Source organism: Protopterus annectens, chromosome 7.part0 (assembly GCF_019279795.1).
Source record: "Protopterus annectens isolate FY-2018-M chromosome 7.part0, PAN1.0, whole genome shotgun sequence".
Lineage (NCBI taxonomy): Eukaryota > Metazoa > Chordata > Ceratodontiformes > Protopteridae > Protopterus > Protopterus annectens.
This window is the reverse complement of record NC_056739.1, coordinates 19,185,158-19,210,374: the sequence shown is the minus strand read 5'-3', so window position 1 is coordinate 19,210,374 and position 25,217 is coordinate 19,185,158. Positions and strand designations below refer to the sequence as shown.

Here is a 25,217-nt window from a genome sequence, read left to right as displayed (position 1 = left end):
CTTGTGATCCATAAGCGCTCATTGATTAAAGCCATGTCAAATGGCGCAGGAAGGTGAAGAGGCCCCAAGCAGTATACACATAAGGTGTGAGAATTGCTAAGGGGCATCTTCTTCCTGCATTTCTTGCATTTTTTAATCCTAGAAGTTTTCCTTCCTGTTTTTGAGACATAGCGAAGGAAAATTGCAATAAGGAAAAATACTATAATGGAAAATACAATAAAGCACACAGACACACACACACCAAATCTGAAGAGTGTGAGAGAAAATGTTTTTTTTTACTTAAATCATCCTCTAACTAAAACAGACGATATCCTCTAACTTAAGCGGACAAGTTATCCTCCCTCTAACTAAAATGGGTGATAACAGGGGTAGGGAACACTCATGCTTTAAATTTTAATTAAGGAAAAGCAGAACTATCAACTACAAATACAGGTTAATACAGAAAAAAAAAAGAGAAAGATGAATAAAACTTGAAAACCGCCCAGAGCAAGCTTTTGGAAAACTCTTTGCTGTGTGGCAAACGAGATATAGGGTAGTAGGAGAGTTGCATTATGGGTTGGGAAAATGCCCACAAGCTTAGCTGAGGACCTTGAGCTTATGTAATGGCCGATATGGATCTGACGGATCGGATCCGACCCCCATCAGTGAGAATAAAGACGAGACTGGCACATCACATCAGTGGTTCATCCTTTCTTCTGGAAATGGCCAGGGGCAGTTATCACAAGCTTCCTTGTAGACTGGATTTATTCACCCAAAAACTGGGTGTTTGATACATCCACACCTCAAACAACTATAACTGACTGCCTGGATGATGGGGTTTTTATACCTTTTATTTATATTTTTTTTTTTGTTGAGGAGATGCAACTTATACTAATGGAGGCAGGAAAGCCTGTTACTAGAAAATCCTATATTACCCAATGAAAGAGGGTTTCTAGTTGGTGCCAAAAAAGAACCAGAACCCATCCAGGGCTAGTGTTCTCTGGTTTTTCCAGTATTTGTGTGAGTTACTATCCTATGGCTTGTCTTACTCCTCTATCAAGGTTAATTTGTCAGTCATTTCAGCATGTCTGTCCATGGGACCCCCCCCCCCCCCAATGCAGTTTCATGTCAAATTACTTTTGAAAGGGATTCTGCATAAGAAGGCTGCCATAGAACCAGTGGCTTCTCCATTAGATCTTAACTAACACTTGTTTCATTTGAACTGGTTCATCAGCCTGTATTGAGATTCTTAACATGGAAAACAGTCTTTCTCATTGCTCTGACCTCTGCAAAAAGAGTATCTGATTTGCAAGCTCTTATGGTGGATCACCCTTATCTTGTGTTCCAGAATGATATGGTTTCCTTGAGAACTAATACTTCTTTAATACCTAAAGTGGTACCCAAGAGTTTGAGCCAAGCTATCCACCTGCCTGTCTTTTTCCAGAACCTAAAAATGAGGGGAAAAGGATTCTTCTTACTCTGAATAACCGCAGCCAACTCAGATATCATTTTGACAGCACTAAAACCTTCAGAAATGCTGATGAGTTTTCCATCTTTTATGAAAGTAAAATAAAAGGACAACTTGTGTCAAAGCAGACCATCACCAAATAATTGTCGCATGCTATTACAAGTCAATTCCACGCAGGATCAAGACACACTTTATCAGGGTGTTGGCTTCATCACTTTCTGTTTTGAAAGGGTGTATTCCACAAGTATTCTAGAAGCAGCAACTTGATCATCTCTGTATACCTTTAAAAAGCACTACAATCTAGAAAGCAGATTTGTTTCCAGATTTAGAGCAGGCTTTTGCTATGACCATTCTCCAGGGGCTTCTGGGCCTTAATCCTTACTCCTCCAAGTCAGTATAAGATATGGTTGCATACCCATAATAGCTAAGATTACTGCGGCAGTGATAAAATGATTAGCATAATACAGTTGTGTAAGTAAACTTGCCATAACAGCAGATGCTTGAATGATCACTGCTGCCCTCCCCACATCCCTATTTTTGTACATTTTTTGATGCCAGGGTGAGGACTTTGATTTTTTTATTACCTAGCATTGATCTATTTCAGGGCTGTAGCCTTCCTTTTTTTTGGCAAGAAAGCTCTGAAGGGCTTTGCACTAAAACTGTTGGTATGGAGCCCTTCAGAGCTTGGCACCAAAACTGCTGATTTCTTCATTTTTGCTCAAATTGTCAACAGTTTGGGCATGTGGAGCATGCTCTTAGTTCTGGACCCTGTCAGGCTGTTACATCCTGTGCAGGACATAACCCATATAGCTATGGTTACTGCAGTGGTGATCATTCGAACATCATTTGTTATGGTAAGTTTTCTTAAACAACTTTACTTTATCATTAAGTGTAACAGCCAGCCTTTTGTTAAATGACGTTAATGCATCTTTGCTTGTTGGCTGATGTAAACTGTCCAAGTAGCATTCATCCAAGTACTTTTACAAAGAAGGAGATAACATAATCTCAGTTTCTTGGGAAGACAGTACTGCCCTCCTGGTTAAGGTGTTAGAGTTCTTGCTAGTAAGAAGACTTTGAAGCATTCTACTCTTTCCTGAGAATGTGGGTATATCCATTGATGAATAGACTGTTATAGAGGGTTGAGACTAACACAGGCACTAAACAACCTAAGACATGCAAATTTATCATAAGGGTAGGTTTATGCAGATGCATGCAGAACGTTATTGCTTGAAATGTTGCATGTATTGTCAGGGAAGACATGGCTTAGCAAAATAATAATTAGAACTAGGAGAATTGCTACTTGTTGCATTACACAAGCTCCAGCTTAATTCCTCATAGAGAAGTATTTAAGTGTATTTAGTTGTCTTTTTTTTTGTGGGCTTAGACATCTTATGGCAAGAGTATTGTTTTCTCTGACAGACTTTAGCATCTGTGTACTGAATGGCACTGCAGTATGGGAGAGAAGGTGGAATGAAAAATGTACTATCAAGTGAATTGTGCTTATTCATAGAATTTTTGTGATCTCAAGAGTTAAATAAGGTGGGTGCAGGTGATACTGGGGGCTGGGAATTGTCAGCCTGCAAAAATAAATTTTTGCTACTTATATACATTTTTGTTCATTTTTGATACAAGCATTTGTGTCCAAAAAAATAATACTGCTGTGTATTTGAGACATAAGCAGTGCAGCTTTAGTGAAAAAAGGAAAGCAAAATCCCCTGTTCTCCAATGGTCACCACGAGATTGAGACAGTGAAAGGAAAAATTATTCCTGGAAAGAAAGAATCCCCAAAGTAGTGTAGTGATATCCACGTTGATGCTATTTACAGAGAATAAATGGTTCACTTTGTGGTTCCAGCAGCTGATGGGGCCTGTAGTCAAATGGGTGTCTGGGCCAAAAATAAGGAAGTTATAAATGCATTTTTGTTTACTTTCTTTTGTATTAAAATAAATTTTGCAGAATGCATACAATTGTATTTATGGGAGATTATATGTGTCTATATTTATATTTTTAGAACTTGGAACACATAGGTCCGCTTTACTCAAGGTTATATGAGGAAGCTGACAAGATCAAGAGATGGAAGATGATCATCGATACTGACAACAGACAAAAGGAGAAAAAACTGCAAGAAAATAAAAGGACAATGGAAGCCCAGCGTAAAGCTATACAAGAGTTGCAGGTGACATTTTATTTCCAATTACCATTTTAGCAACCTGTGATGTCACTGTTAAAATTTTGCTGCTTGATAAGATTATGCATCTGATGTCCTTTTCATTCTTCCTCAATTTATGGGTTAGGATCCGATCCTCAGATCTGACTCAGACATATATAGTAGACTTCGGACCCAGCTGTTCAGCTCCTCTGTCTACCCATAATGCCCTACCCCACCCCCATTCACTCAGATCTCGTTTGCTGCCATCGCGAACAGACGCAGTTTCCACTCTTGAACGATTATAGAGCTTATATTGTGCATTTATTGAAATTTTTCTATTCTAAAAGGTTCTTTTTTTCTAGACTTTTGACTTCCCCTCCCTCTAGTTATTCGCTGGTCATTAGGAAAAGCTTTCTCCTTTTTTCCATACTATTTTGATAGTATCTCTTTATTACCACTGGTATTTTCTCTTTGCCCTTCCTTTTCCAGGGTATTTCTATATATTAACATTGCTGGCAATTTTTCTGTCACTTTCTATTTCTTATAAAAAAAAAAAAGTTGTGGTTTCTTTTTTGCTATTGCTTCTGATAGTTTGTTCCCTTTTCTGTAGTTAAGTCAGACAAACCAACAAGTTTTAAAAAATGCATTTTTTGTTGGCATAAGACCCCAAACTCAGATGCCCACAATGAGTGGGTTTATTGTCTTGGAGCCGGGCACTTGGACACACCTTGTAGAATCTGTTCTACATTTAATCCTAGAGGCCTGGCAGATAGAAGGAACAAACAAATTTTAAGGGGTATTCTTCCCTCTACTTCTTCATCTTTGGCTTAAACCCCTTCAAAAACTAGCAAGTCTGCTTCTTTGGAGCCCCCTAGGTCTTTGTCGGAGCTGCATTCAAAAAACAGAAAAATCTTGGATCCGATCTTGTCAGATCTAAAGACCCAGCATTCAGATCTGAAGCTTTTGGATCCTAAGGCATCAGCTCCCACCATCATAACAGTATGTCCAGCAGCCCCCCCCCCCTTGAATCCTCAGTCAGGTCATTAGATCCAAAGCTGGATACATTTTTAGGAGTGCAACTGCGGACTGTGACTTGAAGCCAATTTTGCCCACCTTGCCTACTCAGCTTCTTCAAATTCCAGAGAAGCATTCCAGACTCCCATCCACCACTTCCTCTAGGTCCTCCAGAAGCTTCTTGGAAACAGCTATGGATAGGATGATGCGAAAGTTCCTCAGAGCTCAAATCCAGATGGGGGTCTTAGAAGCTGCATCCCCTATTGAATCCATGAGTATACCTGTTACAGCTAAAGCAATCATTTCTCCTTCTCTGATCCATCTAGTAGTTTTGGAGTCCCATGATCTGTGATCCCAAAGAGGTTCAGTGTTGGATCTGAGTAAAGTTACTACTTCCACTCCAACTGTTTCCTTGACTGGTTCTGCTCTGATACTCTTGGATCAGAACAGGTTTTGGAGCAGAAGTTTTGGAGTTGGATCAGAGGAGATAGATTCAGCTCCAGTTTTGTCAGATACATCCCTCCCCCATGGAGCTTCTGCCCTGGGCAATTTGGATCCAATTCCATCCTCCAGGCCGGGATCTGGGGGTGGCTTAAATCTGCGTTCGAGAACTTCAGCTCCCGGGGGGCTGGGTTGAAGCTTTTCCCAGGCTTTCAGCTTTTGCGGTGATAGAAAGGGCTCTTTTACTCCAAAGAGAACTATCATATTTTGGATTCTACCACTTTTCTCTCATTGGTTCTGAGCTCTGAGTCAGTCAGACCTATTCCACAGGGACAGCCAGTTCCAATGAGTCTTCAGCCAGTTCCAGTGGAGGAACTTGCCCTCTCTTCTGACACCTCTCCAGAACACCCCACAGAGGAGGTGCACCAGAAGGGAATGCGCAAAAGGAGACGCACAGACTTCCCAATGGAGTCTGTCACAGAGGATACTGATTTTGATGAAGAGGGACATTTTTTGCATTGAGTTTAAAGTCATGACTTTGGCACCAGCCATTTGTTTGTGTAAAGATCCTCTTGTATGATGTTGACATCGTTTGGAGATTCTATGAACGCTCCCAGTTTGCAGTCATCAGCAAACTTTGTCAGCCACAGACCTTTAGTTTTAGCTTGTGCTTAGGAGAAATAGATTCCAAACAGTAGAGGTCCCAGGACTGATCCCTATGGTACACCACTGGTTACAGGTCTGCTGCTGGAGGTGGATTCCCCAATTTTGACTATATGGTTCTATCAATGAGCCAGTTAGTCCCATCTAATGCTATAGGGGTTGATATGTAGCTGGGTGGGTTTGTCATTTATGTCTGAGTGGGGGATAGTTTCAAAAGCCTTGGCTAAGTCTGCGTAGGCTGTATGCACAGATTTCCCCTTATCAAGGGCCTTGGTGACTGTCTCAAAGAGGTTTACCAGGTTTAACAGGCATGATCTCACCCTTTGACAAATCCAAATTGAGTAGGGTCAAATGTTTTGAGATTGCACATATCTTTGTTGATAAGGTTCATGATGATTCTCTCCATGGCCTTGCAGATATGGCTAGTCAGGCTAATATGTCTGTAGTTCCCGGGGTCAATGGAAACACCACCTTTGTGCAAGGAGATAACGGTGGCCTTTTTCCATTCAGCTGGGACTAAGCCAGTGCTTAGACTATAATTGAAAAGACTACCCAGTGGCATTGCTAATTCTTGTTTGAGCGTATGCAACCTGGAATGTTAACAGGTCCCATGAATGCTGTATTTTTTACCTTAGAGAGGGTGTTCATGACCTGCTGTTTAGAGATACAAGGTAGAAGACAGGTGATAGGGATGTCTTGTAAGTGTGGTGGGAACAGGAGAGTGAAGTTTTCACAAAACCTGTCAGCTAACAGGTTAGCAATGTCCACAGGCTCAGTATATGTGGTGTCATTATCTAATCTGGGCCTTTCCTTTTAGGTTACGGGTATAACTAAAGAATGCCTTATGGTTGTTCTTAGTTGAGGAAGCTAATTTGGATTCATAGCTAGCTTTGGAGGACTTCACAAGAAGTATTATTTGCTTGTTTAAGCTGAGGAGGGAATGTTTCCACTTTATGGCTCGGTACCTCTTACTGTTAGCAATTTCTTCCTCTTATTGTAAAGCCTGATGTCCTATAGTCCTATCTCACCTTTTTACATATGGGTTTGGTGCTGATCCTCGGCTCAAACTTGGCCGATTTACAAAGCTCAAAGTCTCTTAGTTGGCTGGTGGCAAGGAGGTATCCTATAGTGCACTAGTAAGAATCCCCAGAGCTCGTTTGCTGCGACTACGAGTTCAGAAGTGCTTCTTGCTTGGCCGTGGCTAAGTTGAATATTTTTCATTATTATTGCAGTTTTATTGATATTTCTTCATATGAAATAGTGTAGCTTACTTAGTCTTAGTGATAGTTTTTCACAGATCTTTAATAGTAGTGTGTTTTGCTAAATTTACATAGTTAGTGTTGAGAAACTTGTTGGCTGTTTTAGGCCTATTTTTGTTCTCTGTGTGATATCCTTCTGTGTGCTAGTTTTTGACATAGTTCCTACTACCGTAGGTCTGCATTTGGTTAGGACCTTGTTTTTTGACTAGTTTTCAATAATAATAGTATATTGTGTGCACTGTCGTTTATCATTGTTGACTAGTTTTTGACTTCTGTTTAATATTTACTATTGTGGTATTTTCTGACTTAGCTTCTTTCCCGTTTCCACAGCTAGGTCCGTTTAAGTTAGAAGACCTTGTCCTCTATTAACTTTATGACTTTCTTCAAAGGGCTAGGCCCGTTTAAGTTAGAGGACTTAGTCCTTATTGTGTTTTGTGTGTAGCTTCCTAAAGGGCGAGGCCCATTTAAGTTAGAGGACCTTGTCCTCTCTTCTGTTTTATAGAACTTCCTTTTTGTAGACATGTCGAAAGAATCCAAAGATCATAAATTTTTGGGTTTTAAAAAGTGCCTTAAGTGCTCCCAAAATATGTTGATTACTGATGGGCACAGACATTTCATTTACTGTCTCAGAGCCATTCACTTACAGGAAACTTGTTCTTTCTGTCACTCCTTCAGCTCCAAAGAAAGAACAAATTAATGCTGAAAGGTGGTCTTTAGCCTTCCTTCGAGGAGGACTTAGCCAGTTCTTCTTCATCCTCCAAGTCTCACTCAGCAAAGAAAGAGAAGGTCAAGTCGGCCAAGAGACAATGTTAAGTTGTCTCTCTCGCCTTCATTCTTGCTTATTGGGTTCGGTTCCGACTCGGCCATTTTCTAAAGCTCGAGAGCTATTTACTGGCTCGAGGCCTCCCTATATCCCACAATACCTTGCGCTAGATCCCCAGATCTCGTTTGCCGCTTCAGCTACGAGGTTGCGCTTTACTGGCTCAGGTCGTATTCATCTTTTTGTGATAATTAGTTGTTAAAATTTAGTATATATTTCAAGCTTTTTTGTTTTAGTAGTGTAGTACTGTTAGATTAGTTGTAGTACCTGTGTTTTCTGCCTTTTAGGAAACTCGGTTTACTTGGAGAGTCCCCCCCCCCCCATCTCCCTAAAGTAGGCCGTTTAAATTAGAGGCCATCCCCTTCCCTTTTATAAACCCTTTTTCCAGTACGAAGTAGTGTTTAGCCGTTGTAGTTAAAGATAAATTTCTTTTTATTTTTGCTAGTATTGTTACTCTCTTTAATTTTTTTGTGTGAAGGTGTGGGACTAGTGTGTGTGTGTGAGTGTGTGTGTTTCTTTACACTAGTCTAATACACTTCCGTTGGTATCCCTTTTTCTTCAGCATGTCAAAGGATACCAAGGTATCAGGGTTCAAGAAGTGTGACTCGTGCTGTCAGAAAATGTCTCTGACAGACGGTCACACTTCTTGTGTTTATTGTTTGGGCGCCCTACACCTGTAGGACTCTTGCTCGGTATGTCATGCCTTTAGTCCGAGAGATCTGCAGGAGCGTAGGAACAAGTTGATACTCAGGGGTTTACTAAAACCTGAGGGGTATCCGGCGAAGTCTCAGCCAGCGAAAACCCCTAAGCCCACCAAGTTATCGGCTCCCAGTACGGAGCCGTCGCCAGGTGGAGCGTCTGCTTCCATTTCGGTTCCGGCCAGAACCAAAGTATCTAAATCTCACTCTGCTCCGACCTTGGTGTCAGAACCGTCAGGGAGCCGTAAGCGATCTAGGTCACCATCCCTAGAGTTGATTCGCTCGGCTCCGGGGTCGCCCTTACTACAATCTGAATGGAGCCATCGGTCCCACTCTTCTCGGTCCTCGAGGCTATCCGATCATGACTTGGAGAGAGTGGTTAGTAGACTCCTCAAATCGCAGGCCCTGGTTAAAATGTTAACTAGCCCTCCTCATCAGGCTGTGGCTGTTCCTGTTTTTGAAGTAGTTCCTCCTCCGACTCCTCCTGCTAGTTCGGAGCCGGAGGTTGTTGGGGCTCGGATCTTGGAAACGTCGGCGCCGATGCTTCCCCTTTCGACTCCATCGTCTGCTCCGATTTCTTCAATGGTTCCGTCCTTGGAGGGATCTGATCGCCGAGACTCCCTCGTCGGCTCCAAGGGGGTGAGTGGCATCAGACCCTAGTCCGACCCCGTTCTCCCTCTCTGAGCCTCGGCGCAGGTAAGCTCGGCTCTTACATTGGCCTCGGAGCCGTCCCTTTCGGTGCTGGAGAGGATTCCTGTCTCTTCGGAGCTAGGCCCCTCTTCTCTGCCGGACAGGGGTGCCTTCTAGGTCATGAGGAGCGTGCTGACTTCCGAGTCTGCACCTCGATCAGCCCCTTCAGCTCCTCCCCCCAGGGTGCCTGCTTCAGTCTCTGCTCCTCCTCCAGACCCCAAGCGAGGGGATCAAATGATGTGAGAGTGTTCAATCTCGCCTTTGTTCTTACACATGGGTTCGGAGCCGATCCTCGGCTCCGTGCCGGCCGACTGCAAGCTCTGCATCGAGAAGAAGCTCGAGGACATCTAATACCCACAATCCCCCTCTGCCTTTACCTCAGATCTAGTTTGCCGCTGCTGCATACGCATCGCTGGGGACTAGCTCGAGGCTTTTACAGATAAGAATTTATCTTTCTGTTTAAACTTTTCAAAAAATTTCTTTAAATATAGTCTATGAATAGTTAGAGTAGGTGTGTGAGTGGACTTTGATATCTCGGTTCCTTAGATTAGTTACTTAGTTTAACTAAAGGGTACAGAGTTTTTCGGGGCCTACCACCCCTACTTGAATAACTTTGACTAAGTATTGTTGTAGTCTGCTTTATTACAGGAATTGACACTTATTACGGATTTGACTGTTTTTTCATTGGAAGTGACTTTTAATTACTGGACTGTCTGTCTTTCTTGTTGTTATGTCAGAAAAATTAAAATCTGGCTTCAAACGTTGTCAGTGTGGCCAAAAAATGTCGGTCACAGACAACCACAGTTCCTGTGTCTACTGTCTTGGCCCTCTCCACTTACAAGAGGACTGCTCTATTTGTCACTCTTTTAGTGGGAGGGTCATGACAGATAGGCGCAGGAAACTGATGGATAGAGGATTGCTGAAACCCTCTTTCCAGGAGGCTCTGGATGCTTCGGACCAGGCATCCAAGTCTTGAAGTCGAGGCGTCGGAGCCAAAGTCATCGGCTCCGAGCTCTTCGAGTCTAGTTAGATCACCGGTTCCACAGACTTGGGGCCGAGTGTTCAACTGTTGGCAGTTCGAGCCTCGAGTCTTGGAACCGGTGACGGAGCTCCCTCCACCGACTCTGTTGAGGTCGGCTCCGTCTTCGATCCCTTCGACTCGTTCTTCTAGAGCCCTTTCCGACACCGACGTGGACCGTGTGGTGCAGAAACTTATGGAGCATACGGCCCTGTCCAAGCTTATTTTGGTCTCCTCTCAGTTGATGTCGAGACTTGAAGGCCTGCCACTATCTCCATCTGTTCCTCCTCCGAGACCTGTTCAGTCTTCGGAGCCGGAAGAAGCTGACTTGATGATTGTGGAGCCCTCGGTGCCAGAACCGTCTTTTTCTCGGTCGGCACCGTTTACCTCGACTCCATCCGATCCGGTACCGGAGTCTCGGGGCCGAAGATCTGTCCTTGGTTCCGGGACCGAGAGTCGGACCGATGTTTCGGTTCCGACGCTCCCTCTCGGGGCCTCGGCACGGATCGATTCGGTTCCGTCCTCGGGGTCGGTGCCTTCGGCTCCTGTTTCGGGGATTCTTCCCATTTCTTCGGAACCGGGAGATACCTCGACTCGGGACCCGGGGGCCTTCGACCTCATGAGGAAGGTGTTGTCTACCCAGACAACCACATCAGCAGGTACAGCTTCTCCTCCCCGCAAAGGACCGTTATCCTCCTCTGCACCCACGGCCACGTCCAAGCGTCGGGCACCAGTGTCTCAGCCACCCCTGGAGGCCCCTCTTCCTCGGAGGCTTCTTCGGATGCTCCCCACGAAGAAGTTCCTAGGAAAAGACTGTGTAAGAGGAGACACTTGGATTCTCCACAAGAATCCTTGACATCTGATACTGACTTAGATGAGTCAGAAGGGTCCCCTAAGTCACCTTCAGAGGATGTCTCTTGTTCTGACATCTTGGAGATCCTTAAACAGAGAGGTGACTGGCAAGCCCTCCCCCCTTCTGAGGATGAGTCAGTTTTGCTGAAGGCATTTGGTGCCCGTCCTTCCTCCTCCTGGGTCACTCCGCCTTTGATGAGTTAATGGAATTAATTGCTCGAAGGCGTGGAGACCCCTGACACGGTGGAACCAGTCCCTAGGAAGCCAAATAAGTACATCACGGCACCACAGGACAAAGCTTACCTTACCAAAGGAGTTCCAGTAGACGCCATGGTGGTGGCAGCGCCACGAAAAGGAGATGTCGGAGTCTTCCTCATCTGTCCATCCGCCTAACAAAGATTCTAGGACCATGGACAGATACGGAAGCGCATTTTCAGTTCAGCGGCTTTCTCTATGCGTTCCCTGAACTATTTGACCCATTTTACACGTTTACAGAGGGATCTAGTCAAAGAGTTTGGAGATACCCTCCAGGGTGCTACAGATGCCGCTGTCTCAGAGAAAGTTACAGCGCATCTCAACACCCTTACGTCCATTGTGAACTTCGTCCATGAGGCTGATATCCTATGCAGCCGAAGGATCGAGTAGGGCAGCGGCTTCAGCGATTGCTCTTCGTAGGCAATCCTGGATGCGCTTATGTTCGCTTATGGAAGCCTTCAAGTCTTCCTTTACTAACGCCCCATTTGATGGAGCCACACTTTTGGCCCTAAAGTAAAGGAGACCCTTACCCGGTGTGAACAGGAGGGAAAGACTCTGTCTGCTGTCGGAGTCCGTTTTTCCACCCTTCCAGACCGTACCCCAAAGGGCAACGTGGTGGGAAAATGTGGTTTCGAAAACCCCAAGGATCTTTCCCATACACACAGGGTGATGCCCTCTAGAGGCAGAGGGGGCAGAGGTGGAAGACGCCGCCCTGGCGGCAGAGGGGTCCGCAAAACCAAGGTGACAGGGATAACCTCCCTGGCAAACCTTTTCAGCACTCCTGAGAGGAGGCCCGACTGTCCTGCTCTGGAGGCAGTCGGGGTCGCTTAGCTTTATACCCTCAGGCCTGGCAAAACCTTTCTTCAGACAATTGGGTAAAAAGCATTATTACCAGAGGTTACAAAATCCCATTTCTATCCACCCCCATTCCAAAGAAAACTCCCAGATGTACCACCCCATCTGCGAGACCCAGCAGCTACAGAAATTTCAAAGCTGCTAGAAAAAGAGTCATCCAACCAGTCCCAGCGGACCAAATAGGATTCGGAACTTACTCAAGGTTCTTTTTAGTTCCAAAGAAAACAGGGGACTGGAGGCCAATTCTGGACCTAAGTCATCTCAACACCTTTGTCAAGAAGGAAAAGTTCCGAATGGTCACGCTTCAATCGATCCTTCCATTCTTACAGAAGGACGACTGGATGTGCTCAATAGATCTGAAGGACGCATACTACCACATCAAAATGGCCAAAGCGTCCAGGGATCATTTGCGCTTCCGGCTGGGAGCCAGTCACTATCAGTTTGAGCCCTGCCCTTTGGCCTGACCACAGCCCCAGGGTCTTCACCAAATGCATGGCAGTGGTAGCGTCTCATCTGAGGCGCCTAGGATTCCAGGTGTTTCCGTATCTGGACGACTGGCTCCTGTCTGCCACCACCAGGCGTCAACTGATACAAGCCAGGGATTACACCCTACAACTTTGTACACACCTTGGCATCTCAGTAAATTTCGAAAAATCGTTGCTACAGCCATCACAGCATATCTTATTCATAGGAGCGGAATTAGATACGCGTCAGTTAGTTCTAAAACTTCCGACAGAAAGAATAGTAGCACTTCAATTCAATATTTCCCTTCTTCTGTCGTCCAGAAAGTCACCAGCAAAAATTGTTCTGAAAGTTTTGGGTCTCATGGCAGCTTCTCTCATAGCAATACCATTGGGAAGACTGCACATGAGAGTGCTACAATGGCTTCTATTTGCACAATGGTCATTCCAACAACTTCCACTGACTCACGAAATATTGATAACGAAAACATGCAAATCACACCTAATGTGGTGGTTACAGACTTGCAACCTATCCAGCGGAAGACCATTTGTGCTACACGCACCGTCAGCGACGATAACCACGGACGCTTCCCTGATAGGGTGGGGGGGCATCTTTCAGGGACAGACAGTCCAAGGCGAATGGACCAATCTGGAGTACAATCTGCACATCAATGTTCTGGAGTTGAGGGCAGTGTTTTTGGCGTTGCAACACTTTGCTCCCCTTCTTCCTCCAGGGACCATTGCAGTTCAGACAGACAACATGTCCGTAGTCTGGTACATAAACAAGCAAGGGGGAACCAGGTCTTACCAACTATGCAGAGAGGCCATGAGAATTTGGCAATGGGCAGAGTCCACGGTCGCTTTCTGATCGCAACGCACATCCCGGGTCATCCAACGTCAAAGCCGACAGGCTGAGCAGGGCAATACTATTGCCTCACGAGTGGTCCCTCAAACAGTCAGTTGCGAGAAGGATTTTTCGCAAATGGGGCCAGCCTACCTGCGATCTGTTTGCGTCTCCAATGAATGCCAAATGCAGGAGCTACTTTGCCCTATTACCCCCTCCAGGGAAGTCCCCAGGGACGCTGGTGCACGATTGGCCCCGGTCTCCTATATGCTTTTCCTCCATTTCCCTGATTGCAAAGTTTCTACAGAAAGCCAACAACCTTCAGAGGACTATTATTCTCATTGCCCAATCTGGCCTCGTCAAATTTGGTTCCCCTTTCTATTGCATCACCGCATTCGGGGACCTTGGATGCTGGACCCAGAGCCAGATCTACTGACTCACTCGTCAGGAGTTCCTCACCCATCTCTAGAATCTCTCCATCTAGCAGCTTGGCTGCTCCGCTTCCTTTTAGCCAGGTCAGTTCCCCTTACATCGGCAGTTCAAGATATTTTAGTAGCTTCTCATAAAGTTTCCACTACAAAGACTTACACCAGTAAGTGGAAACGTTTTGTCTTCTGGGGAATCACATCATTTGGACCCTGTTACAGCTCCGTTAAACAAGGTTTTAGAATTCTTGACTGAATTATTTCATGAAGGAGCTTCCCCGGCTACTTTAAGAGTACAGTTAGCTGCCATTTCTAACTATCATGTAGAAGAATGTGGTGCGCCTATTATGGCTCACAGACTTTGTAAAGCCTTTTAAAAGGTTCTTTTCATATCAGACCACCAGTCAGAAGTCCGACATCACCGTGGAATTTAAATTTGTTGCTCTCTAAATTGATGTTGCCACCCTTTGAACCAGCTTCAAGTTGCACATTGAAATTTTTGTCATGGAAAACATTATTTCTAGTGGCCATTACATCTGCTAGACGAGTGTCTGAGCTTCAGGCCCTTTCGGTCAAACATCCTTATTTAATATTTCATTCTGACAGAGTATCCCTACGCACTAATCCATCCTTTCTTCCCAAAGTTTGTTCTTCTAGTAATATTAATCAGTCCATTGAATTACCCACCTTCTTTAAAACCACTCTAATAAATTGGAGTATATGTTGCACAAACTGGACGTCCATAGACAACTCAGATTTTATTTGGATAGAACAAAAGATCACAGGAAATCTGATCAACTATTTGTAGCTTTTGCTGACAGCAGAAAGGGTCTTGCAGTTACGAAACGAACTCTTTCTAAATGGCTAACTGACTGTATCACATATGTTTATGAAGCCTCTGACCAAACTTTATCAGCAAAACCCAGAGGACATTCTACCAGATCAGTGTCTACATCTTTGGCTCACGCAGCTCGCTTACCTTTAGACACTATTTGTGCGGCTGCTACTTGGGCTAAACCACATACATTTATCTCTCATTACAAAGTGGACAGGGTTTCTAGGGATAGGGCAACCTTTGGTTCCACTGTGCTCAAGAACGTTCTCCCTTGAGTTCCTCAGGATCATGGAGCTAGGGGCGCTACCCATGTGTAAGAACAAAGGCGAGATTGAACACTCTCACATAAAGAAGTTATGTCCTTACCATAACGTTCCATGTGGAGTGTTCATCTCGCCTTGGTTATTACACTCCCACCCTTCCCACCCTTAGGAAGAACGTTCGATTTGGTGCCTGGTCTGAAGTATTCTCCTTCTGCTGTTGCAGTATTACTGTTACTATCATACTCTTGGTATGTTTGTATATATGTACTTTTATGTATATAGTTGGCATGTGTGCGTGCTGTATGTCTGGTTTGCTTGCAAACTAGATCTGAGGTAAAGGCAGAGGGGGATTGTGGGTATTAGATGTCCTCGAGCTTCTTCTCGATGCAGAGCTTGCAGTCGGCCGGCACGGAGCCGAGGATCGGCTCCGAACCCATGTGTAATAACCAAGGCGAGATGAACACTCCACATGGAACGTTATGGTAAGGACATAACTTCTTTTTCCAGGTCACCCCACTGGGTGTATCTTCCTCTTCTGAGGCCTCCCCTGAGATTTCAGAGGGGCACCCTCGTAAGAGGAAATGTAAGAGGAAACATGTTGACTCCCCCGAGTCTGTCATGTCAGATACCGACTTGGAGGATTCTGAAGGGTCCCCAAGATCCCCTCTGAAGATGTCTCTTTCTCAGACATCCTTGAGATCCTTAGGTAGAGGTGGACGAGTCGGTATTCCTGGACGCGTTTGGTTCTTGCCCCTCCACCTCCTGGGTGTCTCCGCCTTTCGATCCATTGATGGAAGTAGTGGCTCAAAAGGTGTGGTTAACCCCGGACACAATGGAACCAACCCCCCGCAGGCCCACTAAGTTTATTACGGCCCCTAAAGATAAACAGTTTTTGACAAAGGGTGTCCCCGTTGATGCCATGGTGGTAGCAGCGGCCACAAAAAAGGAGTTGGCTGACACTTCTATACCTGTCCATCCCCCTAATAGAGTCTAGGACGATGGACAGATTCGGGAAGCGGATGTTTTCTTCAGCAACCTTCTCCATGCGGTCGCTGAATTACATGTGCCACTTCACCCGTCTCCAGAGGGATCTCCTCAAGGAGCTAGGAGATACCCTTCAAGATCCATCAGCTGTGGGGGCTCATGACAAGATCAACTCCCAGCTGGCGACTCTTAATTCTATCGTCAACTCCTCCATGCGGCTCATTTCGTATGCAGCTGATGGGGCGAGTAGGGCCGCAGGCACAGGCGTGGCTTTGAGAAGACATGCCTGGATGTGGTTATGTAACTTTGCTGATCCCTTCAAGGCATCTTTCACCAATACCCCTTTTGATGGTTTGGCTCTGTTTGGACCGCAAGTGAAAGATACCCTTACCAGGTGTGAGCAGGAAGGCAAGACTCTCTCTGCCGTGGGAGTCCGTTTTTCCACTCCCTCTAGACCATACCCTAAAGGTCAGAAGAGTGGAAAGATTTGGTTCCGGAAACCCCAGGGAGCCGTGCCTGACACACGTGGCGAGTTTCCCTCCAGAGGCAGAGGAGGGAACAACAATAGACGCCGCCCGCTGGGCAGAGGGGGTCCGCAGAGTCAGGGCAGCAGATAATCTTTCTCTGACAAGCCCTTCCAGCACCCCTGAGGGGCTGCCCAGCTGTCCGCCTTCGGAGGCAGTCGGGGGAAGGTTGTCTCTGTACCCAGAAGCCTGGCATTTCATCACACGAGACAAATGGGTACAGGCTATCATATCCAGAGGTTACAAAATCCCTTTTGTCCACACCCCCTTAAAATCAAACAATCTCATTCCAGATGTTACACCCGGTCTAAGGGAACATGCAGTACAAGAAATTTCAAAACTGCTAAAAAAACGGGCCATCCAACAAGTCCCAGCAGACCAGCAAGGATCCGGAATTTACTCAAAGTTCTTTCTTTGTACCAAAAAAGACAGGGGACTGGAGGCCCATTTTGGTTCTCAGCAGGCTAAACAAGTCTGTTCAAACAACGAAGATGTTCTTCATCTCACATTGCTGCAGTCCTTACTTATGGGTAGTCCGCTGTCCTCGGTCGGCCCGAATACCAAAGTATTAGGCTGACGTCGGTCATGGGCGCCTAGATCTGACATCAGAGCGTCAGGGTATAAAGGCGCATGATCGACGTCATATCCTCAGTCTTTTTTGCCGCATGGTCCGATGCAGAAGCAGCGTTGCAAGTGCCGTTCGGCGTTCTGAAATTTTTCGTTTTCGGAGTTTCAGACCGATACCAAGTTGGGCTAAGTACCCCGTTGGGGAATATTTTTGTTTTTCTTGCCTCAGTTACTTACCGGATGTCAGAAAAAGTGAATAATTGTATTTCTTGTGGGAAACAGATACCGCATAGGGATTACCACTCGCTTTGTATTCCTTGTTTGGGACATGAGCACGACGTTGTCGGGTGTCGGTTTTGTGCTAGGTTTAATAAGCGCACTATAAAACGGAGGTTAGATTGCGCTAGGTTAGTCTTTGGCAAGAGGTGTAATTATAATATGCCGTCGGATGTTCCGACGCCTGCTTCTACTAAGAAGCGCAAAGACAAATCTTTAAAGCCTAGGCAGGATGATTCGTCCGTTTCGGACGCTGGACCTTTAGAAGCTACAGCTGAACAGGTGGATCCGGCTGAAGTTTCTGTTGAGTCCCAGGGGGAAACTTTGATTTTACAAGATGTGGCCTCTCAGGAGGCAGGTCAGGCTGAAGGGGCTTCTCAGGTTACTATTCTCCCTTCTATGCCTAAGGTGGTTAGGCCTTATGCTACTGTTTCTAAGGCTCCTTCTAAGGGCAGGTCTGTTTTGCCTTCCTCTGGTGTCAGTTCTGGTTCTTCAGGGTCTGTGCCTAAAAAGCACATGCTTAAAATGGCAGAGGATTTGATTACTTTAATTAGAGGTTCTATGCCCCCTCCTGATAAGAGGCCCAGGATGGAGCCAGAGTTGGAAAGTTTGGAGCAGGCCTCAGATGATTCAGAGTCTTCTGCTGAAGACATTCAAGATTTCCCTCCTTATTCTGATTCTGATGCAGAGGATTCCACTCCTTCTGCTTCTCCTCCAGAGGATTTTTCATTTTCAGAAACTCTGCATTCCACGAGGGAGCATTTTAAGTGGGAGGAACAGGATTACTCTGATTCACGGAAGAGGCTTAGGGAGTTCTTGTTTTTACCACAGACCGGACAGGTATTACAGGGTGCCTGAGGCTCATAAATATCTGTATAAGAGTCCTAGGGCAGACCCAGAAACTATTAGGGGCCTAAGGGTGTTAGAGCCTCTGTTGTTAAGAATCCGGTTCCTCTGGATAAGGAAGCTAGAGCTTTGGATAGATGGGGTAAGAAGGTGTATACCTCTTCTACTTTAGTAATAAGAGCTTTGAACTGCCAGTTTCATATGTTGAAGTATCAGAATTTCCTCCTTTCTCAGCTAAGATCTAAAGTGGATGCTTTGGCAGAGGGCATAGAGTGTAAAGAATTGCAGGACTTAGTGCATGTTTCTGAATAGGTGGGTAAGCACTCTTTGCAATGTGGTTTTGATGCTTTACAGGCTTCTTCTAGGGTGGCTGCCACTGGTTCAGTTATTCGTAGGCACGCCTAGCTTAAGGATCAGAATTTGTCTGAGCATGTTAAGTCTTGAATTCTGGATGCCCCTTTACAGTCTGAAGTTTTGTTTGGTCCTCCTGTGGAGTCAGTCTTACAGAAAATGGAAGACAAGGCTAAGTCTATGCAGACTGTTAAAGATTTTTTGCAGGTACAACCTCCAAAGTTTAGTAGAAATTGGCCTACTAAGGGGTGGACGTACCCTACTTCTGATTCTCAGTCTAGGGGTAGATCTAGGCGTGGTAGGGGCAGAGCTCAGAGTACCTTCAGGCCAAGACAATGGAGTTCGCCTGCTCAATCTGCTGGTGAGGGCAGGGGCCAGTCCTTTCGTTAATAGGCCGAATGACCTGCATTTTCAGCTACCAGATGCTTCTTGCCGGGCAGCTCCTTTGGGAGGAAAGTTGGCTCTTTTCAAGCAAAATTGGCTTTTAGTCACCCAGGACAAATGGGTATTGGACATTATAAACCGAGGTTACAAGTTCTATTTCCACACCATGCCTCCTTTCAAAGGCATGCCAGATGTCCCTCCTCGGCAAAGGATAGAGGCTCACAGACAAATTTCTTTACTTCTTCAAATAGGAGCTATACAGCCAGTTCCTCTGTCAGAAGTGGGCCTAGGATTTTATTCTCGCCTGTTTCTAGTTCCAAAGAAAGGGAACACGTGGAGACCAATTTTGGATTTATCTATCCTCAACACTTACCTGGACATTCCAAAGTTCAAGATGCTGACTTTACAACAACTTTTACCTCTGTTGGGAAAAGATCACTGGATGGTTACTCTGGATCTCAAAGAGGCTTACCTTCATGTTCCTATCAGGCCCAGTTGCAGGAGGTACCTGCGTTTTCGGGCTGGAAATTTACATTATCAGTTCTCTGCATTGCCGTTTGGCTTATCTACTGCACCCAGAGTGTTCACAAAGGTTCTGGCTCCAGTGATAGCATTTTTCAGACTAAGAGGAATACAGATTTATCCTTATTTGGACGACTGCCTGATTATTGCACAAGAAAAGGACGAACGTCTTCATCATCTACAGTATGTGATGGCAGTGTTAAGATGCCTAGGGTATTCTGTGAACGAAACAAAGTCCAGTCTAGTACCCTCTCAGGGCATGTGCTTTCTGGGTGTGAGACTGAATACAGCTTCCCAGATGGCCTTTTTGACCCCGGACAAACAAAGAAGCCTTTCTGTTTATTTCCAGCAAATGTCTCTACGGTCCAGGCTGACTGCAAGGACAGTCCTTCAAGCCTTGGGGTTCATGGCATCTTGTATTCTGGTGCTTCCCAATGCCAAATTGCATATGAGGAAGCTTCAATGGTATCTCAAAAATGTGTGGACACAGCACTGCCAAGATCTAGACACTGTCATTCAGATAATACCTTGCATTCAGAAGGAGTTTTTGTGGTGGGCGCAGGAATGTCACCTAAACAAGGGACTCTCTGTGACCCGCCAGAGGCGAGTCAGATTCTAACGACAGATGCCTCGGACAAGGCTTGGGAGCACACCTCAATGGAAAATGGGTGCAAAACACGTGGCCTGTCAAACTCCAACATTTGCATATCAACTTGAAGGAAATGTTAGCAGTCCAGTTTGCATTGATGGCTTTCAAAGATTTACTTCACCCAGGGCAGGTGTTGATTCAAACAGACAACACTACTGTCATGTGGTACATCAACAAGCAGGGGGGAATCCATTCTTACCCTCTTTGCAGGCAAGTGATGATTCTGTGGGAAACTGCTCTCAATCTACACCTCAATCTTCAGGCAAGGTTTCTACCAGGAGCACAGAACTCCTTAGCAGATGTATTGAGCAGACAAATAGTGGATCCTCACGAGTGGAAATTGGATCCTCATGTATTTCAACAGTTGACAGTGTTATGGGGAACTCCAGACATAGATCTGTTCGCTTCTCCACTAAATTACCAGTTGCCAAAGTTTTGCACAAAAATGTTTCATCACACAGCTTGGAAGGTGGACGCTCTATCATTCATTTGGAACAATCTGCATGTATATGCCTTTCCACCTCTGCCTCTTCTTCCCAAGGTACTTTTGAAGGCCAGACAAGACAAGCCAACCATGATTTTGATAGCACCGGATTGGCCTCGACAACACTGGTACCCACTACTGAGGAGTTTAGTACGAGAACCTCCATGGCCTCTGCCTTTGATTCCGCACCTTTTGTCACAAGAGGACAGTCACTTCCTCAATGTCAAGATTCAGTCTCTGCATCTAACAGCCTGGCATATTCTGTTTTAGACTCTGGAAGGTCTCAGCTTCCACAACAAGTTTTGAATGTTATTTTGGAGGCCAGGAGGCCTAGTACCAGGAAAGTTTACGCTGATAAATGGAGGAGATTTTTATTTGGAGCAAAGGAAAGGACCTTGATGTCTCCAAACCTGATTTAAGTGTTGCTCTTCAATATCTTACTGAGCTATTGGACAAGGGTTTGTCTTTCTCCTCAATAAAGGTTCATGCTGCAGCCATTTCTGCTCACTATGATTGTGACCCTCCTTTATTCTCTCATCCTTGGCTTAAGCAATTTCTTAGAGGGGCAAAGAATATAAGACCCCCACGTAGAGCTCCTACTCCTGCTTGGGATCTCAATTTTGTGTTGGAAAAACTTACTCTACAACCTTTTGAGCCTGCAGCTACTGCCGAGTTAAAGTATTTGTCATGGAAAATTGCTTTTTTGTTGGCCATTACCTCTGCAAGAAGGGTTTCTGAATTACAGGCCCTCATGGCAGTGGAGCCTTTCCTGATTTTTCATAAGGATAGGGTATCTTTGCGTACTAATCCTTCCTTTATGCCTAAAGTGGTTTCTAGTGTGGCCTTAAATCAAACTATTCATTTGCCTACTTTTTATGCAAACCCCCAAAATAAAGGGGAGAACATTTTGCATACTTTGGATATTTACAGGCAGTTGCGTTATTATTTGAGCAGAAACAAGGAGTTCAGACAGTCTCAGCAATTGTTTGTTTCTTTTGCTTTGGGTTCACAGGGTAAACCTGTTTCAAAACAAACTATTTCTAAATGGATTGGGTTTTGTATTTCTTTCAGTTATTCCCATCATGGTAAGGAGATTCCTGCTGGAATCAGGCCTCATTCCACTAGGGCTACTGCTACTTCTACGGCCTTTCTAAGGGGGGTAGCTACAAAAGACATTTTGGAGGCAGCTTCTTGGAGTTTAGTGCATACCTTTTCTAAACATTACCACCTTCCTCTTTATTCTAAGTCTAGGGCTGGATTTGCCACTGCAATTTTACAGGGCATTTTAGCGGCCCCTAATGCTTGATGATTTTTACCATCCTCCCTTTCCCGTTGCTTTGGGATTCTACCCATAAGTAAGGACTGCAGCAATGTGAGATGAAGAACATAGTACAGTTTTGTACCTACCATAAATGTAGATGTTCGAAGATCCACATTGCTGCAGTCCAATACCTCCCTCCTTCCCCACTGTAGTTTGACTTGGTGCTATGCTTTAGGTGATGGTTGTTGTTGGGCATGTTTTTGGGAGGTATTCTGTTTTTGGCTGTGGCCTTTCTGGTTTGGCCTTCTGACATCTGGGGCAAGAAAAGACTGAGGATATGACGTCGATCATGCGCCTTTATACCCTGACGCTCTGATGTCAGATCTAGGCGCCCATGACCGACGTCAGCCTAATACTTTGGTATTCGGGCCGACCGAGGACAGCGGACTACCAGGACTGCAGCAATGTGGATCTTCGAACATCTACATTTATGGTAGGTACAAAACTGTACTTTCCGGATGGTCACGCTTCAGTCCATTCTACCCTTTTTGGGTCAGGACAATTGGATGTGCTCCATAGATCTTCAGGATGCATACTACCATATCAAAATGGACAGGCATTCCAGAAGGTTTCTCCGCTTCCGGCTGGGAGCCAGTCATTACCAGTTCAGAGCCCTGCCCTTTGGTCTCACCACAGCCCCCAGGGTGTTCACCAAATGCATGGCAGTGGTTACCGTTCACCTGAGACGGCAAGGATTCCAGGTGTTTCCATATCTAGACGACTGGCTCCTTACTGCTACCACCAGACATCAATTGCTGAGAGCCAGGGACTATACCATCCAAACATGCTCCAACCTAGGTATCTCAATAAATTTCGAAAAGTCTGCATTGTCGCCTTGTCAGTCTTTAACCTTTATATGCGCAAGATTAAATATGAAAGATCTGTCTGCAAGACTTCCAATAGACAGAGTGGCAGACATTCGCTGTCACATACAGGTATTATTAGGATGCAGAAAGATTCAGGCCAGATTTGTCCTAAAAACCTTGGGTCTCATGGCAGCAGCGATCATATTAGTTCCCCTTGGTCGTTTTCACATGAGGATTCTCCAGTGGATGCTTTTCACCCAATGGTCCTTTCAACAACTTCCTATGTCTCACAAGATAATAATCATGCTGTCATGCAAAGATCACTTGGCTTGTTGGATGGTCTCCCCATCAGTACCCCAGGGCAGACCATTTGTCCCTCCTCCTCCAGTTGCCACGGTGACCATGGATGCCTCCCTGATCGGGTGGGGGGGGGGGGCATTTTCAGAGCACCTGGCAACCCCACGAGTACCACTTGCACATAAATGTCTTGGAGATGAGGGCGGTGCTTTTAGCATTGCAAGCTCTTCAGAACTCTCTACCCACTGGGACCATTGCAATTCAGACAGACAATATGTCTGTAGTGTGGTACATCAACAAGCAGGGCGGAACCAAGTCCTATCCCTTATGTCGAGAAGCACTCAGACTATGGCAGTGGGCGATCTCCTCTCAACGGTTTCTGACAGCAACGCACATCCCTGGGAAGTCCAATGTCATAGCGGGCAAGCTAAGCAGAGCTATTCTCATGCCTCACGAGTGGTCTCTCAATCGGACAGTAGCGGACAAAATCTTCCGCAAATGGGGTCAACCTTGCTGTGACCTTTTCGCAACTCCTCTCAACAGCAAGTGCGACAGTTTCTTCACTCTCTTCCCTCTTCCCGGACACTCCCCCAGAGGCGCTCTAGTTCACGATTGGTCCCAGAGACTTCTGTATGCATTCCCACCCTTTCCCCTAATTCCCAAACTAATTCAGAAAGCTACCGTGCTGGGTTGCAGGATGATACTCATTGCCCCCTACTGGCCTCGACAAATCTGGTTCCCGTTCCTGCATCGTCACCTTCTAGAGCAGCCTTGGAATCTGGACCCAGTTCTGGACCTCCTGATCCATCAGTCAGGCAGGCTGCATCAATCTCTTCAGTCTCTCAACCTCACTGCTTGGTTGCTCCACTTCCAACCTTAGCCAGGCTTCCCAGTATTTCCCATTCTGTGCGTGAGATTTTCCTTTCTTCGCACAAACCTACAACTAGGAAGACTTATGCTAGTAAGTGGAAACGTTTCTCTTTCTGTGCAGAGGCTAGAAATATAGATCCTTTTACGGCCCTTGTCCATAACGTTCTAGACTTTTTAGCAGAACTTTTTCAAGCGGGCTCATCTTCTGCCACCATTAGAGTTCAATTAGCGGCAATATCAAATTTCCATACGGGCCTGTCAGAAACCAGCATCATGTCCCATAAGCTTTGCAAAGCCTTTCTTAAAGGAACAATTTTTCTCAGGCCTCCAGTGAGAGATCCCCCGCCTCTGTGGGACTTCAATTTGATCCTAGCTTCCTTGATACTGCCTCCTTTTGAACCGGCAGCTTCCTGTTCCTTGAAATTGCTTTCTTGGAAAACCCTCTTTTTGGTGGCCATTACTTCAACGAGGAGAGTTTCTGAACTTCAAGCCCTATGTGTTCGTCCTCCTTACCTAATTTTCCATAAGGATAGGGTTTCACTCAGGACTAATCCTTCGTTCCTTCCTAAGGTCCCCTCCAAAAATAATTTTAATCAATCCATTGATCTACCAGTTTTTTTTCCAAATTATTCCAACAAAGCTGAACACAAATTACACCAGTTGGACGTTCATAGGCAATTACGTTTCTATTTGCATAGGACTGAGCAAATAAGGAAATCAGACCAACTCTTCCTGTCCTATGCGAAGGGTAAGCAGGGTCGACCAGTGTCTAAAGTAACCTTATCCAGGTAGTTGTCCTCTATTATTACCCTTATTTATCAGTTGAGGAATAAAGAACTCCCTGCTAAACCTAAAGGCCACTCTACTAGGGCTTTAGCTACGTCGATAGCCTTTCAAGCAAGACTACCAATGGAAGCCATTTGTGCGGTGGCCACATGGGCCACCCCTCATACCTTCATTTCACATTATAAATTGGATGTGGCCTCTAGGAGTAGAGCTGATTTTGGTTCCAATGTGCTCAAGAGTCTGTTCCGATGAGCCAACCAGGACTAAGGTGCTAGGGACGCTGTCCCAACTAGCAAGAATGAAGGCGAGAGAGACAACTTAACATTAAGAAGTTATGTACCTACCATAACGTTCCATGTTAGTTGTCTTCTTCTCGCCTTCTTTCTTGCGTCCCACCCTCCATCCCCCTAGCCTAGATAGACCGAGAAGAGTCCTCCTACGAGTCTTGTCGCTGGCTGAGTCTTACCCGATTTATGTCCTCTATCTTTTCTTTAGCCCTATAGCTGAAGTCTTGCTATTGGGACAGTTGTCCTCTTGTATTGTTTTGGTGTTAGGTCTTCC

At 45.4% G+C, this 25,217-nt stretch overlaps 1 protein-coding gene across 1 annotated transcript in view; it reads left to right on the top strand.

The window, feature by feature from the left end:
• The window catches only part of LOC122805772 (synaptonemal complex protein 1-like), a 2,217,039-nt gene that overhangs the window by 681,530 nt on the left and 1,510,292 nt on the right, over positions 1-25,217 (top strand). Inside the window, exon 3 of the mRNA XM_044076040.1 lies at positions 3,459-3,623. Coding sequence (XP_043931975.1) covers positions 3,459-3,623 — 165 coding nt within the window. The remainder of the gene's footprint in view (positions 1-3,458; positions 3,624-25,217) is intronic.